The 17,535-nt window shown below is 50.5% G+C and overlaps 1 protein-coding gene across 2 annotated transcripts in view; it reads right to left on the bottom strand.

The window, feature by feature from the left end:
* The window catches only part of TRIM67 (tripartite motif containing 67), a 44,332-nt gene that overhangs the window by 11,975 nt on the left and 14,822 nt on the right, over positions 1 to 17,535 (bottom strand). Inside the window, exons 2-6 of one of the 2 annotated variants that reach the window (XM_032313664.1) lie at positions 7,469 to 7,564; positions 6,249 to 6,371; positions 5,167 to 5,277; positions 3,870 to 4,029; positions 1,681 to 1,826 (exon numbers count right to left, since the gene is read on the bottom strand). In XM_032313664.1, the coding sequence (XP_032169555.1) occupies positions 1,681 to 1,826; positions 3,870 to 4,029; positions 5,167 to 5,277; positions 6,249 to 6,371; positions 7,469 to 7,564 (636 nt within the window). The remainder of the gene's footprint in view (positions 1 to 1,680; positions 1,827 to 3,869; positions 4,030 to 5,166; positions 5,278 to 6,248; positions 6,372 to 7,468; positions 7,565 to 17,535) is intronic. The other variant, XM_032313666.1, reaches the window with a different exon arrangement.

Here is a 17,535-nt window from a genome sequence, read left to right as displayed (position 1 = left end):
CCCAGAACTGCGTTGCTCACAGCCTCCTGAGAGGGTGACACATTTCTGAACGGGACCCCAAAGAGCCTTCAGTAGGGACTTACTTTGCTCCCCATTCACTTCAAACTCACCTTTGTCCACCTAACTTCCCCCAATGCACAGCCTGGCCCTCCTCCTGTGCCACTGTTTCTACTTTGTCTGAACATATTTCCTATGGGGGTTGGCGCTCCCTTTGTTATTCCAAGTTATTAATAATAATCGCTGTGTGCAATGCTCTGTATCAGGCATTTTAATCCTCACACAATCCTTGAAAGGTGTTATTGGTTTTTTTTTATATTTTATATATGAGGAGACACGGACAAGGTAGGAAACCTGCCCAGCATCAGAGTGAACCACTGTGGAAGCCAGGGTTCAAGTCCACGCCTATCTGCATTCAAAGCCAACACTCTCCCTCCTATAACGTGTGACTCCTCATCAATTCTAGCCCCTGTATCTAGCCTTCGTTATTGGTCATGTCTCACAGCAGAGAGGCCATCAGTATTTGTGGCTGCTTCTTTGCACAGCCTAAAACAGTCTTCTCTTCCCATTTCAGAAACAGGGGCTCTTTTCCCTATTCCCGGTCCAGGAGCTCTTTCCGGTCTTTGCTCCTTTGCACAGCCAGACCTCTGAGGTTCTGAGCCCAGTGAGTGATCTGCTGCCATTCCTTGCTGACCCGACCTCTGTTCCTCTCTTCCCTAAAATGCCCAGAGCCACAGGGGACCCAACAATTCCCAAGGGAATGCTGTTGTTCTTTCCCCAAGTCTTATGTTCTTGTAGGCGACCTTTCAAACAAACAAACAAACAAAATGAAACAACAAATGCTTAATTCCTTTGAGAGAAACAAAAGGAGTATTGGTCTTCGGCAAGACTTGTTAGATGGCACAGCTCCCGAGGACAGAACAACTATCGTGGTGGCACTGGTTTGCTCTAGTGTGTCTTAGTGTCCTCAGGAAGGAAAAGGGGCAACTCTCAGAAGACTCAGAGTTTGTGCTCCCTGGTCTCCTGCCCACAAAGCACCTTGGCAGTGACCTGAGCTTCACTGTGTGAAATCTCAAGGTAGAGCTCTATTAGGGGTTCTGGGCTGGGGTCTCTACCAGATGGGGGAGTAGAAGACCATCTCCGGCTCACAAAGAGCCTTTATTAACCCCATGGTATTTCATCACAGGGAACATGAGCATAGGTCATTCCAACCCAACCACCGTTTACCAAGTATCTGTCTGTACACGCAGAGCACTTCGCCAGGTAGAACAATCCACGAGGCAGACAGAGCAGGGAGTGACAGGGCATTGAGGGAGTGGGGACCTGCGCGAATGGGGGTATCTGGGAGGACATGGAATAACAGGTAAGACTACACTGGTGGGGTGAACTGGGAAGTTAATCGCGCAGGTGACAGCTTCTCTGAGTTCCTCCTTGGCCTCAGACCTGTGTCAGTCTTCACAGGAAAGCTGTCCTAAATGTTTTGTGGCTGCCACCTCTGCCTGCGGGGGCTGCCCAGACCTAGCCCTTGTTGGAATGGCACCAGCTCCCAAGGGTCCAGACCCACCAGCCCTCTGCTTTTGGGCCAGTGCCCTCTGGGGGCAGCACTGGAGTTGAGGGCAGCCCCACAGGCTAGTCCAGAGACCTCAGAGTTAGGAACCCTCCAAACAAGCAGCAGGGCCTCACCCGGAACTGGCCCCCGTCGCCGTCGTCCAGCTCCAGGATGTAGCCGTCCACAGGGCTGTGGGTGAAGGGTGGCATCCTCCAGGCCAGCGTGACGCTGTTGTTGTGGGTACAGCACTTCTCTAGCTGTAGCAGGGGGCTGGGCGGCACTGTGACAGGAACCGCTGGTTCAGTGCCCAGATCCCTCGCAGGGCACTGGACACTTATGTCGACTCTCCTCCCCCAAGGCAGCAGCCCCCAGGCCTCAGAAAGAATGGTGGCCACCCTGCGGTCCCTCCCAACCTCTCGTAGGCACACCTCAGGCCCGGGAGTCTCTGTCTCAAGGCGGGTGGGGGCGAGGGCAAGCACAGGTGACTGGTGACCGCATATTCCCAGCGTGTCCTGGAGTCGGGTTGGGGGATGGGAAAGGCATGGTAGAGGCCTCTGCGCCTCTGTGTCTGGAGCCCTAAGGAAGGGCTGACCTCCTCCCCATGTGCCCACTGAGAACCCCTGGTTTTGATTCTCAGATCCACAAGGGACCCACGAGGGATTCCCACAGACCCAGTTTCTACATGTCCCCGCATGCCTCCTGGCAACGCAAAGGCCTGTGTGGACCCTCTCTGTGGGGCCAACGGGCGGCTTATACTGCAGCTTGGGAAGGTGCCCTTGCGGTGGGGGGGCATGCAGAATTTGAAGACACATTTAAACATCTGGCCCAGAGACACATTTAAACGTTAAAGGCCCAGGGATCCAGATGCGGGAGGGAGAGGCAACCTGGAGTAGCCAACAGCCAACCCTTGGAATTAGGGATGTGAATCAAATGTATCCTAAGTTCTATCATGGTAAGATTGGGAGAAAGTGTTTATATTCTAGCTTTGTTCAGGCTCAAGAGATTTTAGAGATAAATCCAGTCCACACCGACAGCTGCCAAAGGGAAAATCACAACACCGGATTTCTAAACACCAGAGATTTCGGTTTGGCTCCTGTGATTGGGGCCGTCTTCCAAGTGGCACTGGTAGTTTAGCTGGGTGCAGCCCTGTCTTGTTTACAGACTTGGTCTCAGGGCTGGCTGAGAGGAGCCAACTCCCCGGGCCTCAGTTTACAAGCATGGAGGGGTCCTCTCTCCGTCCTAGACTCTGCTGTTGCCTCTCCCAGTTCCCGTGTGAACCCACCACCCAATCCCAGAGCAGCATCTGAGCCTTGGGAGCGGCTCAAAGTCTCCTCCTTTCACACCGCCCTTTCCAGGGCCACCCCTTCTTCTGCCGCACCTCCCTACACTCTGCCAGGCTCCCCGTTCCTCCGCACAACATCCCATTCGCAGGCGGCATTTCCAAACTTTGCCTGAGGTGCAAACCGAGTGTGGGAGTGGGCACGGAGATGTGCAAGACACTTGTATCGTCCTTAGTGTAAAAATGGCTACATATTTTGCAGGTAAGGATTTCCTGACCTCATAGATTCTGTGGGAGCGGCACCCTGTCCTTTGATATTTTGGTTTTAAAAAACCAAACAGCTTTATGGCCTCTCTGGAATGTACCTTTGATGTCCCCGGAGAGAGAGCCTTTTGAATAGGACTCTGGCTTTGGTTCTGGCCATTACTTGCTAATCTTGCGACATGGTGCAAGTCACGCAATATTTGACCCTTAGCCTGTGTCTCCCATGGCTCTCCTCCACCTCCTAGCACCCTCCGTCTTACTCATTCTGCTCTCACCTCTGACCTTTTTGCTCTTCTTGGAACCCAGAAAACGGACTCCTGCCTCAGGACCTTTGCATTTGCCATCCCTCTGCCACCTGGAATATTCTTCTCCTGTACTGCGTCTCTCTCCATTGGACATTGTATGATATATTTGGGTACTGTCTATTTCCTTTTTTAGAATATCAGCTCAATCTTACGAAGGAGTTTGTTGACTTGTCCAAAGCTGTGTCCTACACCTAGAATAGCGACTGACACATGGCACACTCACTAAGTGTCTGAATAAATAACGAATCCTCTTTTGCAAATGGGAAAACTGAGGCTCAGACTGGGGTGCTCCCCACCCTAGGCCACCTAGCTAGTGGGTGGCTGAGCTGGGACTTGAACCTGGCCCTGTGACTTTGGCATCCCCTCCCCTCCCCCTCTGCTCCCTCTGCCTGTCACCAGTGACACTGAGCTGCCCCTCAGAGTGGATGCCTCTTCTGAAAGAAGCGTGGCCTGAACTGGGCCAACCACGGCTCACCCCTACATTTCATCTGGATGAAGTCCAGCTGGTGGATGGCCTGCAGCAGCGGCTCGCTGTCCAAGGTCAAGTCGAACTCCGCAGACACTTTTGGCTCCAGGGCACCTTTGACCCACTGCTCCTGAGACACCTGGACACGCTTGATCAGAGCATCTGAGATCTTGAAGGGGAGCACAGAGTTCAGGGTTTTGATTTGCAGAGGAAAAATCATGCAGTAAGTGGTGGGAAAGGAGGAGGCGCTTGGTGTCTGTGGCTTGGGGACAGGGAAGGGGCTGCACTGGCCATGGGCTCTCAGGCCACAGTGGAGAAGATAGGATCCCCGCCAGCATGACACTGGGCAAATAAAAATGCACTGTTACTGTTTGAATCGTATTCTGAAAAAGTGATCATCGACATGTGAAGAACTTGCTGTTGAAAGATATCAGGCCAAGCCGTTTTGGGAAGCCAATGATACTTTTTTTAAATATGTAAAAGCCTTCTTCACTGTACTGCTTTTGTTAGATCTAGTACTTTGCAAAGTGAAACATAAAAGTGATTTGTTCCGGGGTCTGAAGGAAGTGCTTCCTATAGCCCCAGAATGTTGAAGCTCATTCTCCACAGAATGTTCTCTCCAAGCTGCTCTGTTTCAAACTCCCCATCAAGCTCCCAGCTCTGCTCTCCTCTGCTGGAAAGTCCTGCTCATTCTGACACTTGCACGTGCCCCTGAGGAGCCATGATCCCGTGTGCCCTTTCTGGGGACTAGCCAAGGGGATTCATCATTTTTCCCACAGACAGAGGACTGAGCCACCATCTGAATCACTGTCATGTTCCTGAGAGATGCTCGTGGCCCTGAGTCAGCCTGGCTGTTGGGGGGATGCCCCAGCAAGGCTGCATGGGCTCTGTGGGCAGTGGCCATCCGTCTACATCTGCCCATTGAGATAATGGGCCATGAGGATTCTGCTAACTCACTTCCTCCATTACAGTCTTTCCAGCTTGTCTGGCAAAGACTGTCCTCTCCCATTTGTGGGGAAAATGTTGAGCAGGGGTCTCTGGAAGCCAAAGCACAAACTCATAACATTCTGGCCCTAGAAATGATGACATCTGACTCCCTCTTTTAACAACGACCCAGAACCATGGTCACGGCTAGTGAGAGTCAGAGCCAAGATGAGAACCTGGGTCTTCCGGAATCTCTGAGCAAAGGAGTATCTGCTCAATTCACTGGAAGGGATTCTCCCCAAACTTCAGCTAGTTTGGGGAGTGGTGGCGGACTTGGAGGTGGGAAGCCAAGCCTGTCTCTGTTCTCCGAGCCCAGCCTCACCTGCAGGAAGCCGGAGGGGTCGTTCTCCTTGATCACCTCCAGGCAGTACTCCATCAGCCCTGTCGACTGGCGCAGCTTCAACGTGCAGTGGTTGATCTGGTCCCAGACCATCTGCGATGAAAAGGACCCCCAGTAATCATTTCTTCAGAGGAGGAAGAGCCAGGCTGTAGTGGGGGTTGGAGAAGTCGCACGGAGAAAGCCCCGGGAGAGGGGACCACCTTGTGTCCTCTCCTCTGGGTGCTGGCTCCTGAGCTCCATGGGCCCTCTCTCCTGGGGGATAAATGGACTCACTTCCCAAGAAGCTGACCCAATGCCCAACAGAATGAACTCTGCTCCTGAGCTCTGGATAGCCGAGAAAGTACACAGTCTGAAACTGCCTGTGGAACCAGTGACCAACTTCTTGTCTTTCTTCTCTCCTGTTGGTGGTCATGGATAATTGGATCGGTTCAGCTGCTTCACTTGAACACACAGACCATCCCCAACACTCCTTCCTTCTTTCCTTGAAGTATTGTTTCCTAATTCATTTGGGAAATATCTACAAAATAGGTTGAACGCCCCCCCCGCAAGACAATGAAGCAGTCCTCCAATGATGCAGTGTTCGTGAACCTGCTCACACCAGGAGCCCAGTGTCCTGTGAGGGGGACACTGGTCATATTATTACTGCTCGTTACTGAGGGTGTGAGATATTAGAGAGGGCCTGAAGAAGATGGCTGAGCTGATGACCTGAGCAAAGCATGGCCTCGCCACCATCACTGGTCCCTTCTGCTCTACAAGGTGAGAAGCAGAGTCCCTTAGACAAACAACAGGACCTCAGAGAAGATGGGAGAGGGTACTTCTGATCTGAGCAGGAGTCAGGGCACCTGAATGCAGCTTTGCAGGGAGAGCATGGCTTTGGGGAAAGTCACGTGAGTGTGAGCAGGTGCGGGGTCAGCTTGCTCATTCCCTCTTCGCCTCATTCATTCATTCGTTCATTCATCCATTCTTTCACTCACCTAATACTGACCCAGCACCTACTGGGTGCATCCGCAAGTGCGGTACAGAGGCTGTGAGGAGGGCCAGGTTGTCATCACCCAGGTACCTACCTTCAGCTTGTGCTCCCTCTCTTTGGTGACCTTGGTGAGCAGCTTGGCTTTCTGCCGAGTTAAAGCGTCGACCAGAGCGTCACATTGAGCAACCAGGCAGGCTTCATAGTCCAGTCCGTTCTCCTGGGGGAGGCAGAGAGCTTTAGGGAGAAGACACGCAGAATTGTGCCCAGAGCGAGACACAGAGAAGTATTTCAGAGAAGTTCTTGGCAGAGACATCTGTCACATTATTACACTGGAAACAATGTTAATGTGAGTCAGGGCAGGGGTACTACGAATCTTGGCACATAGTTCAAACGTTGTTCATTGGAGCCGTGCAAAATGTTCATGAAAGACTGGAAAGGGGAAAAAGGGAGGCTGTAAGTGAAGTACAGCACAATTCCACACCGCGTGCACGCACACGTACGGCACAATTCCACACCGCTTGCACGCACACGTACGGCACAATTCCACACTGCTTGCACGCACATGTGTGTCAGTCACGAGGAACCTATCAAAAGCATGAAGCACTCTTTTACGGTGAGGAGATGATGGTGAACTACTCCTTAGTCCTGTCTATTGTTCTCTACGTTCCAAAATTTGTACAATATATACTTTTGCTTTCTGTAATCGGAAGACGGGAAAACAACCCCCAATACAGAGCTCTGGCTGCAGGATCTGTCTCCGTCTTAGGATCCTTCGGGGTCTCTGAGACCAGCACAGATTCTGACCTCGCGCGGTGACCTGCGCTGCGGCTCTCACTCCCCGCACCCCACAGTGTGGCTGTGTTGGCACATACGGCCTTTAGAGAGCTGCTTAAACTAAAAGGCAGTCACGAGTGTGGACCTAATCTAAGATTAAGAACGCAGTGCCCTGGGTCTCCCCTCTCCGTGCAGACAAGGAAATACCTTCCGAGTTCCTCAAAGCTGTGAACAGGCCCTCCACGCATGCGCACTCACGTACCGCAGGCGCATGCGCACTCTTGCCCACGGGCCGCTGAGGCCGGGGACGGTGCTTGCGTGACCTGTGCTCGGCTCCGTGTGTGACCCAGCGTGGGTGCTCCGCACACGCATGGATTTTGTAAGTGACACACAAATATTTTGCGGCTACGCGGTAGTACAGTTAAACCCTCTATGTTCCTCACCGACCACATGCTCGCCGCAGGGACCGTCCCTTCCCCCTTCCCCCTTGCCGCCTGCGTCCTGCCCTGCCCGCCCGGCCCGGGGCTGGGCTCGGCTCACCTGGATCTGCTGCAGGATGTTCTTCAGCTGGACCAGAAACTCTTTTGCTTCCTTCGCCTTATCCGAAACCCCGTTTAAGGCCTGGGACAGTTGGGCCTAAAAAGATACCACGTGTTGAAAAGGAGAGTGAGGGGTGGCGCTTCCGGCGAAGCTTGCGCGTGGGCGAGGGGCCGGGGCAGCCGGAGGGGCCGGGGCCACCCGCGAGCCCGCGTTCCTCGTGCGGGTGGAGAGGCTCCTGAGTCGTGGCCCTAAACACTGCTTATTCCTCCGGCAACGGTGGACACATGTGACTGACCCACCCTCTCCTGTCTGGACCCCAGAGCTGCAGGTAGGTATGGAGCGTTCGGCTCGTCGGTTGAGGCTGGCCGGCCTGCCGCAGACGTTCGCGGAACCGGGACGGCAAGGCACACCGAGCCTCTCCTCCCGTGGCCGTTCTGTGTCTCGTCGGTCGGACCTGGGGCGGTTGTGTAAGGACATCCCAGGTCCCAGGCTGCCCCACTGCTATTCAGTCGCCTTTTTGCCTGGGGTGGGGGTGGGCAGGGAAGAAGCCTGAAGGCCCTAGAAATGGGCTGGAGCCATCTGCCCTGGGAACCCTAAGGCCTCGTCTAGAAGTGGGAAACCGGCTCTGCGGCAGTCCCCTTATCACCTTTGGGACCTCTCACCTCACAGAGAGGGGTGTGGACAGATGGGGCCCAGAGGTGGAACTGCCAGCCCGGATGCAATCTTTTTTTTTTTTTTTAAAGATTATTTATTTATTTGACAGAGAGAGAGAGTGAGAGAGAGACACAGCGAGAGAGAACACAAGCAGGGGGAAGGGGAGTGAGAGGCGGAGAAGCAGCCTTCCTTCGGAGGGAGGAGCCTGAAGCTGGGATCATGACCAGAGCCAAAGGCAGATGCTTAATGACTGAGCCACCCAGGTACCCCGCCCAGATGAAATGTAAGGCCTTTAGCATCAGGCTTCTTTTTAACAAAATGCACACACATACACCATCGAATTTGCCTTCAAACCTAGCTGTCACAGAGACTGATGACCTTGATTGTTAAGCATATTAACCATGAGTCACATTGTTCTGATTAAAAAGCTGAAGATGGGCAGAAAGGCCAGGGTCATATCTTTGCACCTCCCTTGCTTTCTTGAGGTCTTTGCTCAAATGTCACCTGATCAGCGAGGCCTTTCCTGATGATCCTATAAAACAGCTTTTTTCCCTTGCTGTGGTTTGTTCTTCATAACGTTCATCACCCCTCCACACAGCTTTGTTTACTGGCTGTCTCCCCTCACTCAAATGTAAGCCCCCTAGCACAGGGAACTTGCCTGGTTTGCTCACATCTAGAAGGAGCCCTTGGTGCATGGTAGCATTGCGTGGATACTTGTGGAATGAATCAATGAACAGGATCTTTAGACCATACCAAGATCCTCCAAGTGTGGTTTTTGGACCAGCAGCCTCAGGGGCACCTGTCACCTGGGGTTTGTTTGAAATGCAACTTCTCTGGCCCCATCCCCGGGCTTGCTGATCAGAAACTGGAAGGGAAGGGCCATGAGCCTGTCTTTTATGAAACTCTCAAAGGGGATCTCATGTACTTTGAGGTCCACTGAACTGTACAGACAGTCTGCCTGAGCATCTCTGAGGACTAGGCAGTGAGGCCATGGAGTGGAGGAGATGACTCAGGGAGACATGTGGAAAGAGAAGCAGGAGGCCTCAGATGTAGGGAGCACCAACACTCAAGGTGAGGTCAAGGTGAGATTTGGGCTCAGTCCTGCTCGGAGAAGCTTCTGCATTCTCCACTGCCTTCCCCATCCCTACCCCTGCCCCAAGTGGCTTAGGCTCCTCCCCCCACGGCTCACCCAGGGTATGCCCTTTTCTTTCTTTCTTTCTTTCCTTTTTTTAGTTTAAATTTTAGGTAGTGAACAGAGAGTGCAATATTGTTTTTTGGAGTAAAATTCGGTGATTCCTCGTTTACGTACAACACCCAGTGCTCATCACAATACACACCCTCCTTAATCCCCATCCCGAGTGTGTGCCCTTCTCTGCTGCAAGGATTGATGCACAGAGATGAGCCAATGAGACTTACAGGGATGAGAAAAGAGTTCTGTCCGCTCTGTCCAATTCGGCAGCCGGCAGCCCCCAGCCATGGGTGGTACTGAGCACTGAAAGGCCACGAATGTAACTGAGGAGCCTCATTTTACATTTTATTTAGTGCAAGCTTCAAGCCCCCCAGGTGGCCCCTCACTACTGTTCTGGACCAGCCAGGTCTCTCCACCCGGCCTGGGAGGGGCACAGGTCCCAGGACGACTCAGCTCGTTCCCAGATAGCTGCACCCACAAAGGAGACAGAGAAGTCAGCATCATTCATGGGCCCCCATGGGATCTTTAACAGGGATTTTATTTATTTTCTATTTTATTTATTTATTTATTTTAAAGATTTTATTTATTTGACAGAGATCATAAGTAGGCAGAGAGGCAGGCAGAGAGAAGAGGAAGCAGGCTTCCTGCTGAGCAGAGCCCGATGTGGGTCTTGATGCCAGGACCCTGGGATCATGACCTGAGCTGAAGGCAGAGATATTAATCGACTGAGCCACCCAAGCACTCCTATTTTTTATTTTTAATTTTTTAAAGATTTTATTTATTTATTTGACAGAGAGACACAGCAAGAGAGGGAACACAAGCACAGGGAGTGGGAGAGGGAGAAGCAGGCTTCCCACCAAGCAGGGAGCCTGATGTGGGGCTCAGTCCCAGGACCCTGGGATCACGACCTGAACCATGGGTGGATGCTTAATGACTGAGCCACTCAGGTGCCCCTATTTTTTTATTTTTTAGAAAAAAATTATTTATTTACTTGAGAGAGAGAGAGAGAAAGAGATTGCATGAGAGTGGGCAGAGGGGCAGAGGGAGAGGGACTCTCCAGCATACTCCCCACTGAACGCAGAGCCAGATGAGGGCATCAGTCTCATGACTCTGACCATGACCTGAGCTGGAATCAAGAGTTGGACCCTTAACCGACTGAGCCACCCAGGCGCCCCAACAACAAGTCTTTTTAATAGAAGTTTATCAGTGTCTAGAAAAGCATAGCACTTCCTTCCCCGTTCCAGTCTCCCAAAGCGTGGGGCCCACAGGGGCTTCACCAGCTCCTTCCCCAGGGAGGGGCCCATCTCCCGTGAACCAATATAGTCCTTGATGCTGGGGAGCTTGTCTTTTGTCTAGCCAGTGGTGCCACCACAAACTTGGGGCTCAGAAAATGCTCATTGGCTGATTAAGAAAAGCAGAGTGATGGCCTGATAGGAGGTACATGCTAACGTAGGACAGGCCCTGCTAGCTCCGTCATTACTGCTCTCACCCTTCGCCAATGAGAAGCCCTGAGAGGCTGCCTCAGTGAGGGCTGTCCACCCTCCAGCTGGCCCTTGGCACCAGCTCCACTCTGTCCCTGCTCTGGCCAGCCAGTGCCAGCCTCCCAGCAGCCTAACCCACCGCAGGGCCCGTCCACCTGCTTCCTCCTTGGCAAGTAGACCAAGGAGCCTGGCAGGGAGCCCAAGAACAGAGTGGTTTTGAAGGACACCAGTGACCTCAGGCCAATATCCAGCTCAAAAGGGAATAATCTCACAGCCCATAGACACTGCTGCCAGGCCCACCAGCCTTGCTGTCTTATCTTTCCTGCCCTTTTTTCTCAATGTCCTCTGGAGGGGTTACCTGAGCGCAAACCAGCCCAGGGCCCAGTAGTGTGGAAGAACCTCTGATGACAATATGAGTGCCAGGGTCAGGGGTGGGCATTAGGGGATGCCCTATAAGCACACACTTTTACTTGTCTTGACCCTGATTGTTCCATGTGTGAAATGGGCACAAGTCACCTCTGTACCTCTACCTCTGCAGGGGACAGCATTATGGAAGCTGGACCTGGGTGTTCTAGTGGAAAAAGAACAAAGGTTTTTGGGGTGAATGTGGAGATCATTTCTTAAGAGGCAAGTGGTTTATTTGTTGGCTGTGTATTAAGGATTTACAGCATATTGTATTTTGTTTCCTTTTTTTGTTTTTTTAAGACGTGCTTCTCCTTTTCCACGGGGACTGTTTGGAGTACTAGTAGTGGACACTGAAAATTGTCCCTTTCTGGTCTGAGAGAAGAGCCTGTGGTCTGAGAAATGAGAATGGATTGTGTTGTCTCTTCATATGGTGACTATACCAAACTCTTGAAAAGAGAGGAAATACCTGGGCAGAAGATGAATGTTTTTTTATGACTGAATGGATTTGGAAAGTATTTTAATTCCAGGATGGTTAACAGCCAATGTTCTATTAGTTTTAGGTGTACAATATAGTGATTCATGGCTGAATGGGTTTTCTTTCTTTTTTTTTAAGTAAGCTCCACGCCCGGTGGAGCCCAATGTGGGGCTCAAACTCACAACCCTGAGACCAAGACTTGAGTTGAAATCAAGAGTCGGAAAGCCAACTGACAGAGCCACCCATGTACCCCATGATTGAATGGTTTTAATCTGAATTGAAAAGTTGCATTTTATCCTATTCTTTTAAGGTTAGAATTACGTTCCTGTAAAGCCTGTGCATACAGACAGCTTAATATAAGCATTTCCTAGCTGGGTCAGAGCAACAGCCTGTCTGGCCCAGCATCACATCTTAAGCAGCAGTTCTCCAAGGAGCAGCTTCTGGGAACACAGGGCCCACGTCTTCCATTCTGGATGGCGGCACAGGGCCTTATAACGCACAAGGCACAAGGACTCTGGGCTAGTATGGTTCAAATCCTGGCTCTGTCACTGGGTAGCTGGGTTATCTTCATCTCTTTGTTCTACACTGTCCTCCCCTGTAAGATAGGAAGGATGGTCGTAACACCTCCCTCCAAAGATGTCTCATGATTATGCTTTGTAATGTAACCCAAGCATTTCCGAAATCCTCTTTAATTGTTCAACCTGGGCCTGTTATATATGAATTGTTGCTGACTGAAGGTTTTTGTTCCCCCAGAATCCATATGTTGAGGCCTAAGCCCCCAATGTGACAATATCTGGACATGGGCCTTTGGGAAGTAGCTAGGTCATGAGCTGGAGCTCCCATGATGGCATTCATGTTCTCAGAGGGACAGACAGGAGAAATCTTAACTCCCTCTCTCTTCTTGCACATGTACCAAGGAAAGGCCATGTAAGGACACAGTCGGGGGGTGGCTGGCCATCCGTCGGCAAGGCAGGAGGAGAGGTCTCCGTGGGAACTGACTCAGCCAGCACCTGGATCTTGGACTCACAGCCTCCAGAATAGGAAGAGTTGAATCTGTTGTTGAAGCCTTTTGTTTAGCAGCCTGAACAGCTGAAGGCATGCATTTATCTAAATTGCGTAACTGCGGATGCCTGGATAGCTCAGTCGGTTAGGTGTCCGACTCTTGATTTCAGCTTGGGTCTTGGTCTCAGGGTCCTGGGATGGAGCCCCACATCAGGCTCCTTGCTCAGGGAGTCTGCTTCTCCCTCTCTGTTTGCCCCTCACCCCTGCTTATTTTTTTTCTCTCTCTCCCTCTCTCTCTCAGATAAATACATAGCATCTTTAACTGGGATCTATTAAAGTTAGGGTTCAAATGGCCTCAGAGATAATTCTCCTATGTTTGTTATGGTGTCTGTGCATGGGCTCCTAAACTGCTTCCTTTCCAACCTGGTCTTTGTTGTCTCATATCCAGTTACCTGGCAGGAGGGCAGGAGGTTAGAACCAAGGATCTAGACATGGCTCATTCCAGCCTCTCATTTCACACAGGGAGAAACCGAGCTTCCAGTAAAAGGCGACTGTAAAGGAGTGCACACATGGATTAGTGCATACCTTTAGATGGTAGAAAGTGGCATGTCTTACACACAGTGGACGCTTACTGAATGTTGCCCAAGGTCATACCGATTACTAGAAGCCATTCTTGTTTGAATGTAAAAGCTCTAGAAACTTGATGCCCCTCTCAAGGACGTATCGTCCAAGGGTTTGAAGAGATTGGAGGAATAAGACCCATGTTATTATTTTTTTAAAAAGATTTTATTTATCTATTATTTCTTTATTCATTTAGTTATTTATTTATGTAGAGAGCACAAGCAGGGGAAGAGGCAGAGGCAGAGGGAGAGAGACGATTTCAAGCAGACTCCGCACTGAGCACTAATTAAGCCCAACAGGGAGTTAGATCCCATGACTCTGAGATCATGACCTGAGCAGAAATCAAGAGTCAGACACTTAACTAAGCCACCCACATGCCCCCAGACCCATCTTATCACTACATCTAATTGTGTGCATGTAACATCATCACAAATTTGAAGAACATTTTCCCCATGAGCTAGGGGATCCTTCCTTTTAGCACTGTAGACCCCACTGCTAAATGAGAAAAGGTAAGGCCCCCAGAAGAATTATTAGTGCCCAACTACTGGGGAGTAAGGTGGGCCTTTGAGTTCAGTGCTGCTCACATGCAATGATGGGGGCAAAGTCTGATTACATGCTGAAGATCACCACTTAAAGGTCATGCCAGAAAACTGAATCCCGCATATCCAAGTAACCTCCTGACCATTGTCTCTCAAATGCACCTCTGACCATGTCATTTCCCTTCCCACCAACATTCTCTACCCTGCAGTGAGTCAAGGTCCAGCCCTTGGCTCAATATCCAAGGCTCTGGATGTTGTTTCCTTGTAGCATCACCTCCCAGGGCTGCCCATGTGGTTCCCCACCTTTGGTCAAACTGAGCTCTGCCACCCCTGAGCTTCTGTCCTCCCCACCTAGGCTCCTGCTGTGCCCTCTGTCTCATAAGCTCTCTCGCTCACATTTTGCTTGCTGTTGCCTGCTAATATCCCATCCATCTGTAAAGACCCTTTCCAAATGCCACCTCCCTCTGAAGATTTTGCTACCCTCCCCAAATGAAGTATGCCCTTTGATCTCAAACAGGGCTAGCTTCTAGGGCATAGCTCACTGCCTTTGAGACACATGGCCCAGAAGTGCCTTAGCTTTCCTGTTCTGTTGGCTGATGCCTGAAAAGCTTGTTCTGTGCCTGTTGTGTGGGCAGTACCATCTCTTGCACCTAGAATGTGCTGCATGAATATCTGTGTCAGTGAGTTGATTTTGTTCTAGATTTTGTCTGACTAGCTCCCTTGAGCTATGCAAGATTCAATTCTCCCACATGCTGGGCATAATTAAAATGGCCATGTGGCCACTCTAAACCCACCGTTTGCTTTCTAGGGCACAGAGCCCCATATGGTACTGGGCACTGGTGGTCTGATCCTACCCTGCTGATTGAGATGGTTTTCATGACTTCTGGGTATTAACTCTTCCACTACTGACCCACCAGATGTCATCATACTAGGTGGGACATACTGATGCCCTTCTATGCCTGGCTTCTGCTTGAAGATGAAGCGTTCTTCCACCTTACCTTGCTCACTCCCTTTTCTGAGTGACCTGTCAACAGCTGGGGAAGTCCTGTCCCATAGCAGCATCCCCTCTCCAGCTGTCAGAGAGCAGCTCTGTTTCCCAGTCTCCTCCAAAACTAGCCACAGGCTTTAAGAGCTTAGTAGCCAAACAAACAAAATTGTCCTAGTGGTCAGCCTGAATTGAGGCTTAGAAACCCAGTGGTGGGCCTTAACTATTAAAACAGATGTAGGGACAGAGCCAGAGATTGGAAAATCTAGCACTCCTCTCCCAGGGCACAACTCATAGGGACAGGCAAGGGCATGGAGGTCCTGGGAGATGGGAGAGCTTGACCCACACAGGGTGCTAAGATGGTAATGGGAACACCCCTTCTCCCTAATGAGGTAGTGGCAGCCAGACCTCCCAGATTCATTGATCCTGTAAGATCTATCCTTCCCGGTTGGCTCCCAGGACCCAATGCCCACTCCCAAGGGGCTAGGTCATAGAGACTTTGTTCCACAGGGTGTGAAGGATTGATGCCAAGGAGTCAGGACCCTTAGCTAGAAGTCTGCTTAGGGGAAGATTAGACCAGTATTTTCTGTGAGGGGAGCAAGGCTGGGTGTCAGGCCTCTTCTGTGTCTACTGTGGGTCACAGGCTAAGGGGACCCCTGCATCCGCCCCCCCCCCCCCCCCCGCCAGTAGCAGAAAATATCTTTGGTTTACTTTACTAGGCAGCTTCTTTCCAGAGGATGTGGCCCAGATTTGGAGGGGGATCCCCTGAGGCAAGACAGTGTAGAGGATATGCTCTGTCCCCACTGACCAAATCCTGTGTTTCTGGCCATTGGGCCACTAAGGAGGAGACATGGTATTTGAATGGGGCTCTAGATATTGATCCAGTGCTCTGTTCTGTGATCATCCAAACCTGAAACCTCTAGATGGAGGCTGCTGCCATGACCGTGTCCGCACTGAAGAACTGTATCTGTGAAGACTCCACTCCCCCTTACTGCCCCCATCCAGGGCTAATGCAAAGTAAAAGAATCCTCTGAGGGGATCTCCCTTTCCCTGTTTTCTCAGACTTATTCAATTGCCCTGGTTGTGAGTCCTTAGGGTGTATTAGTTTCTTGTTGCTGCTATGACAAATTACCATAAACTTAGAGGCTTAGATCAGTACTGGGTTTATTCTCTTACAGTTCTGGAGTCTTGGCTAAAATCAAGGTGTCAGCAGGGCTGGTAAACTGTGGCTGTTTTAGGCCACCCATTTGTGACCATTTGTTTCAGCAACCCTAGCAAGCACATACAATTCTGTATACACCCCTATACAGCCACATACCCTTTCATACATATTCACGACATGGAATCATTTCACACACAGTCTGTCTCACATCATAAATATGGGTGATGGGTTAAAGGGAAGCAGGTCAACTTCCTGGTACCTTCAGGAAAGGAGTCAGGGTCTGTAACGAAGGAGTGTCTTGAAGGTACGGTATATACCTTTACTTACTTCATCTCACTTCGTCCTACATCAGCCTTTCCAGTATGAGGAAACTGATGCACAGAGGCATCAGAAACTGATCCAAAGACAGAGCTACAAGCCCATCCTAGACACTTTGATTTCAATTCCTGTCTTCCCCATTACTTCAGCCAGTGAGGAACTAAATGGCTGGTGTAGGCAATTCTGGGATGGCTCTTTTGGGGCACCCATTTAATGTGATGGTATGAGATGGTCCCAACCAAGGATGGTGCTGCCTTTCAGCCCTACCACAGGAGGACTCCTGGGCATGGCCTCTGCCCTGGTGCCCTGCCACACCACCCTTGGCCTTGACCCTCACACTGATAATCATGACAATGATGGCAAGGGTGGCTTTCTGCCTTTGAACACTTACTACGAGGTGTGCACTACGAGGTGTGCACTGCCTTAAGTTCTTCAAGTGCATTATCACATTTAGTACAGGGTCATTCCATGGCAAGAGATAGAGTTTTAGGACTGTTGTCTCTAAAATGAATGTTCTTATTCCCCGCATTCACATTCCACAGCACCAAATATTTCAGTAATGTCACTTTAGGCAACTTCTGCCCGGTCTAGTCTCGGGATGAGATACAGCAGTGCTAAAGTGATGTGTAGAATTACATCTAGAATTGTTCAATCACTAGACTCTACACCTGCAGCTAATACAGCACTGTATGCCAGCTATACTGGAATTACAATTTAAGAACTTAGTGGAAAAAAAAAAAAGACATCGCAATGCTAACATCTGGGAAAAGTCACACCAACATTTCCAGCTAGCTTTTTTCGTGCTATGAGATCAGCTCCCTCTTCTGATACCACTTCCACATATAAGGAAGCAGGTGGAGGTGGTGGTTGCCATGCTAATGAGTGTGGATGGCTCTTTTCCATCAGGGGCCCAGAAAAATGCAAAATCCCTCCTCCCCTCATTTTCCATGCCATTGGCTGGAGTGCTCTCCCCTTCATGAATCACTCCTTTCTTGATTCACCATGAGTTAATAGGGACTGCACCAAAATAGTCATTTGTGGCATTGCTGGTGTTATCATTGCTGGTGTTACATTTTGGTGTTATCATTATTCCTTTATGAAATAAATGTTTCTTATGGCCTGTTGGGTGCCAGCTGCTCTGCTCGGTACTGCAAATGCAAAGATAAATAAGACACAGTTCTTGCCATCAGGATGTTCAGCGTAGTGCTATTTATGCGTGTGATGTATAAAGTTGTT

This window comes from Mustela erminea, chromosome 14 (genome assembly GCF_009829155.1).
Source record: "Mustela erminea isolate mMusErm1 chromosome 14, mMusErm1.Pri, whole genome shotgun sequence".
NCBI lineage: Eukaryota > Metazoa > Chordata > Mammalia > Carnivora > Mustelidae > Mustela > Mustela erminea.
Note: the sequence above shows the minus strand (reverse complement) of the source record. Positions and strands in the feature narration are given on the sequence as shown.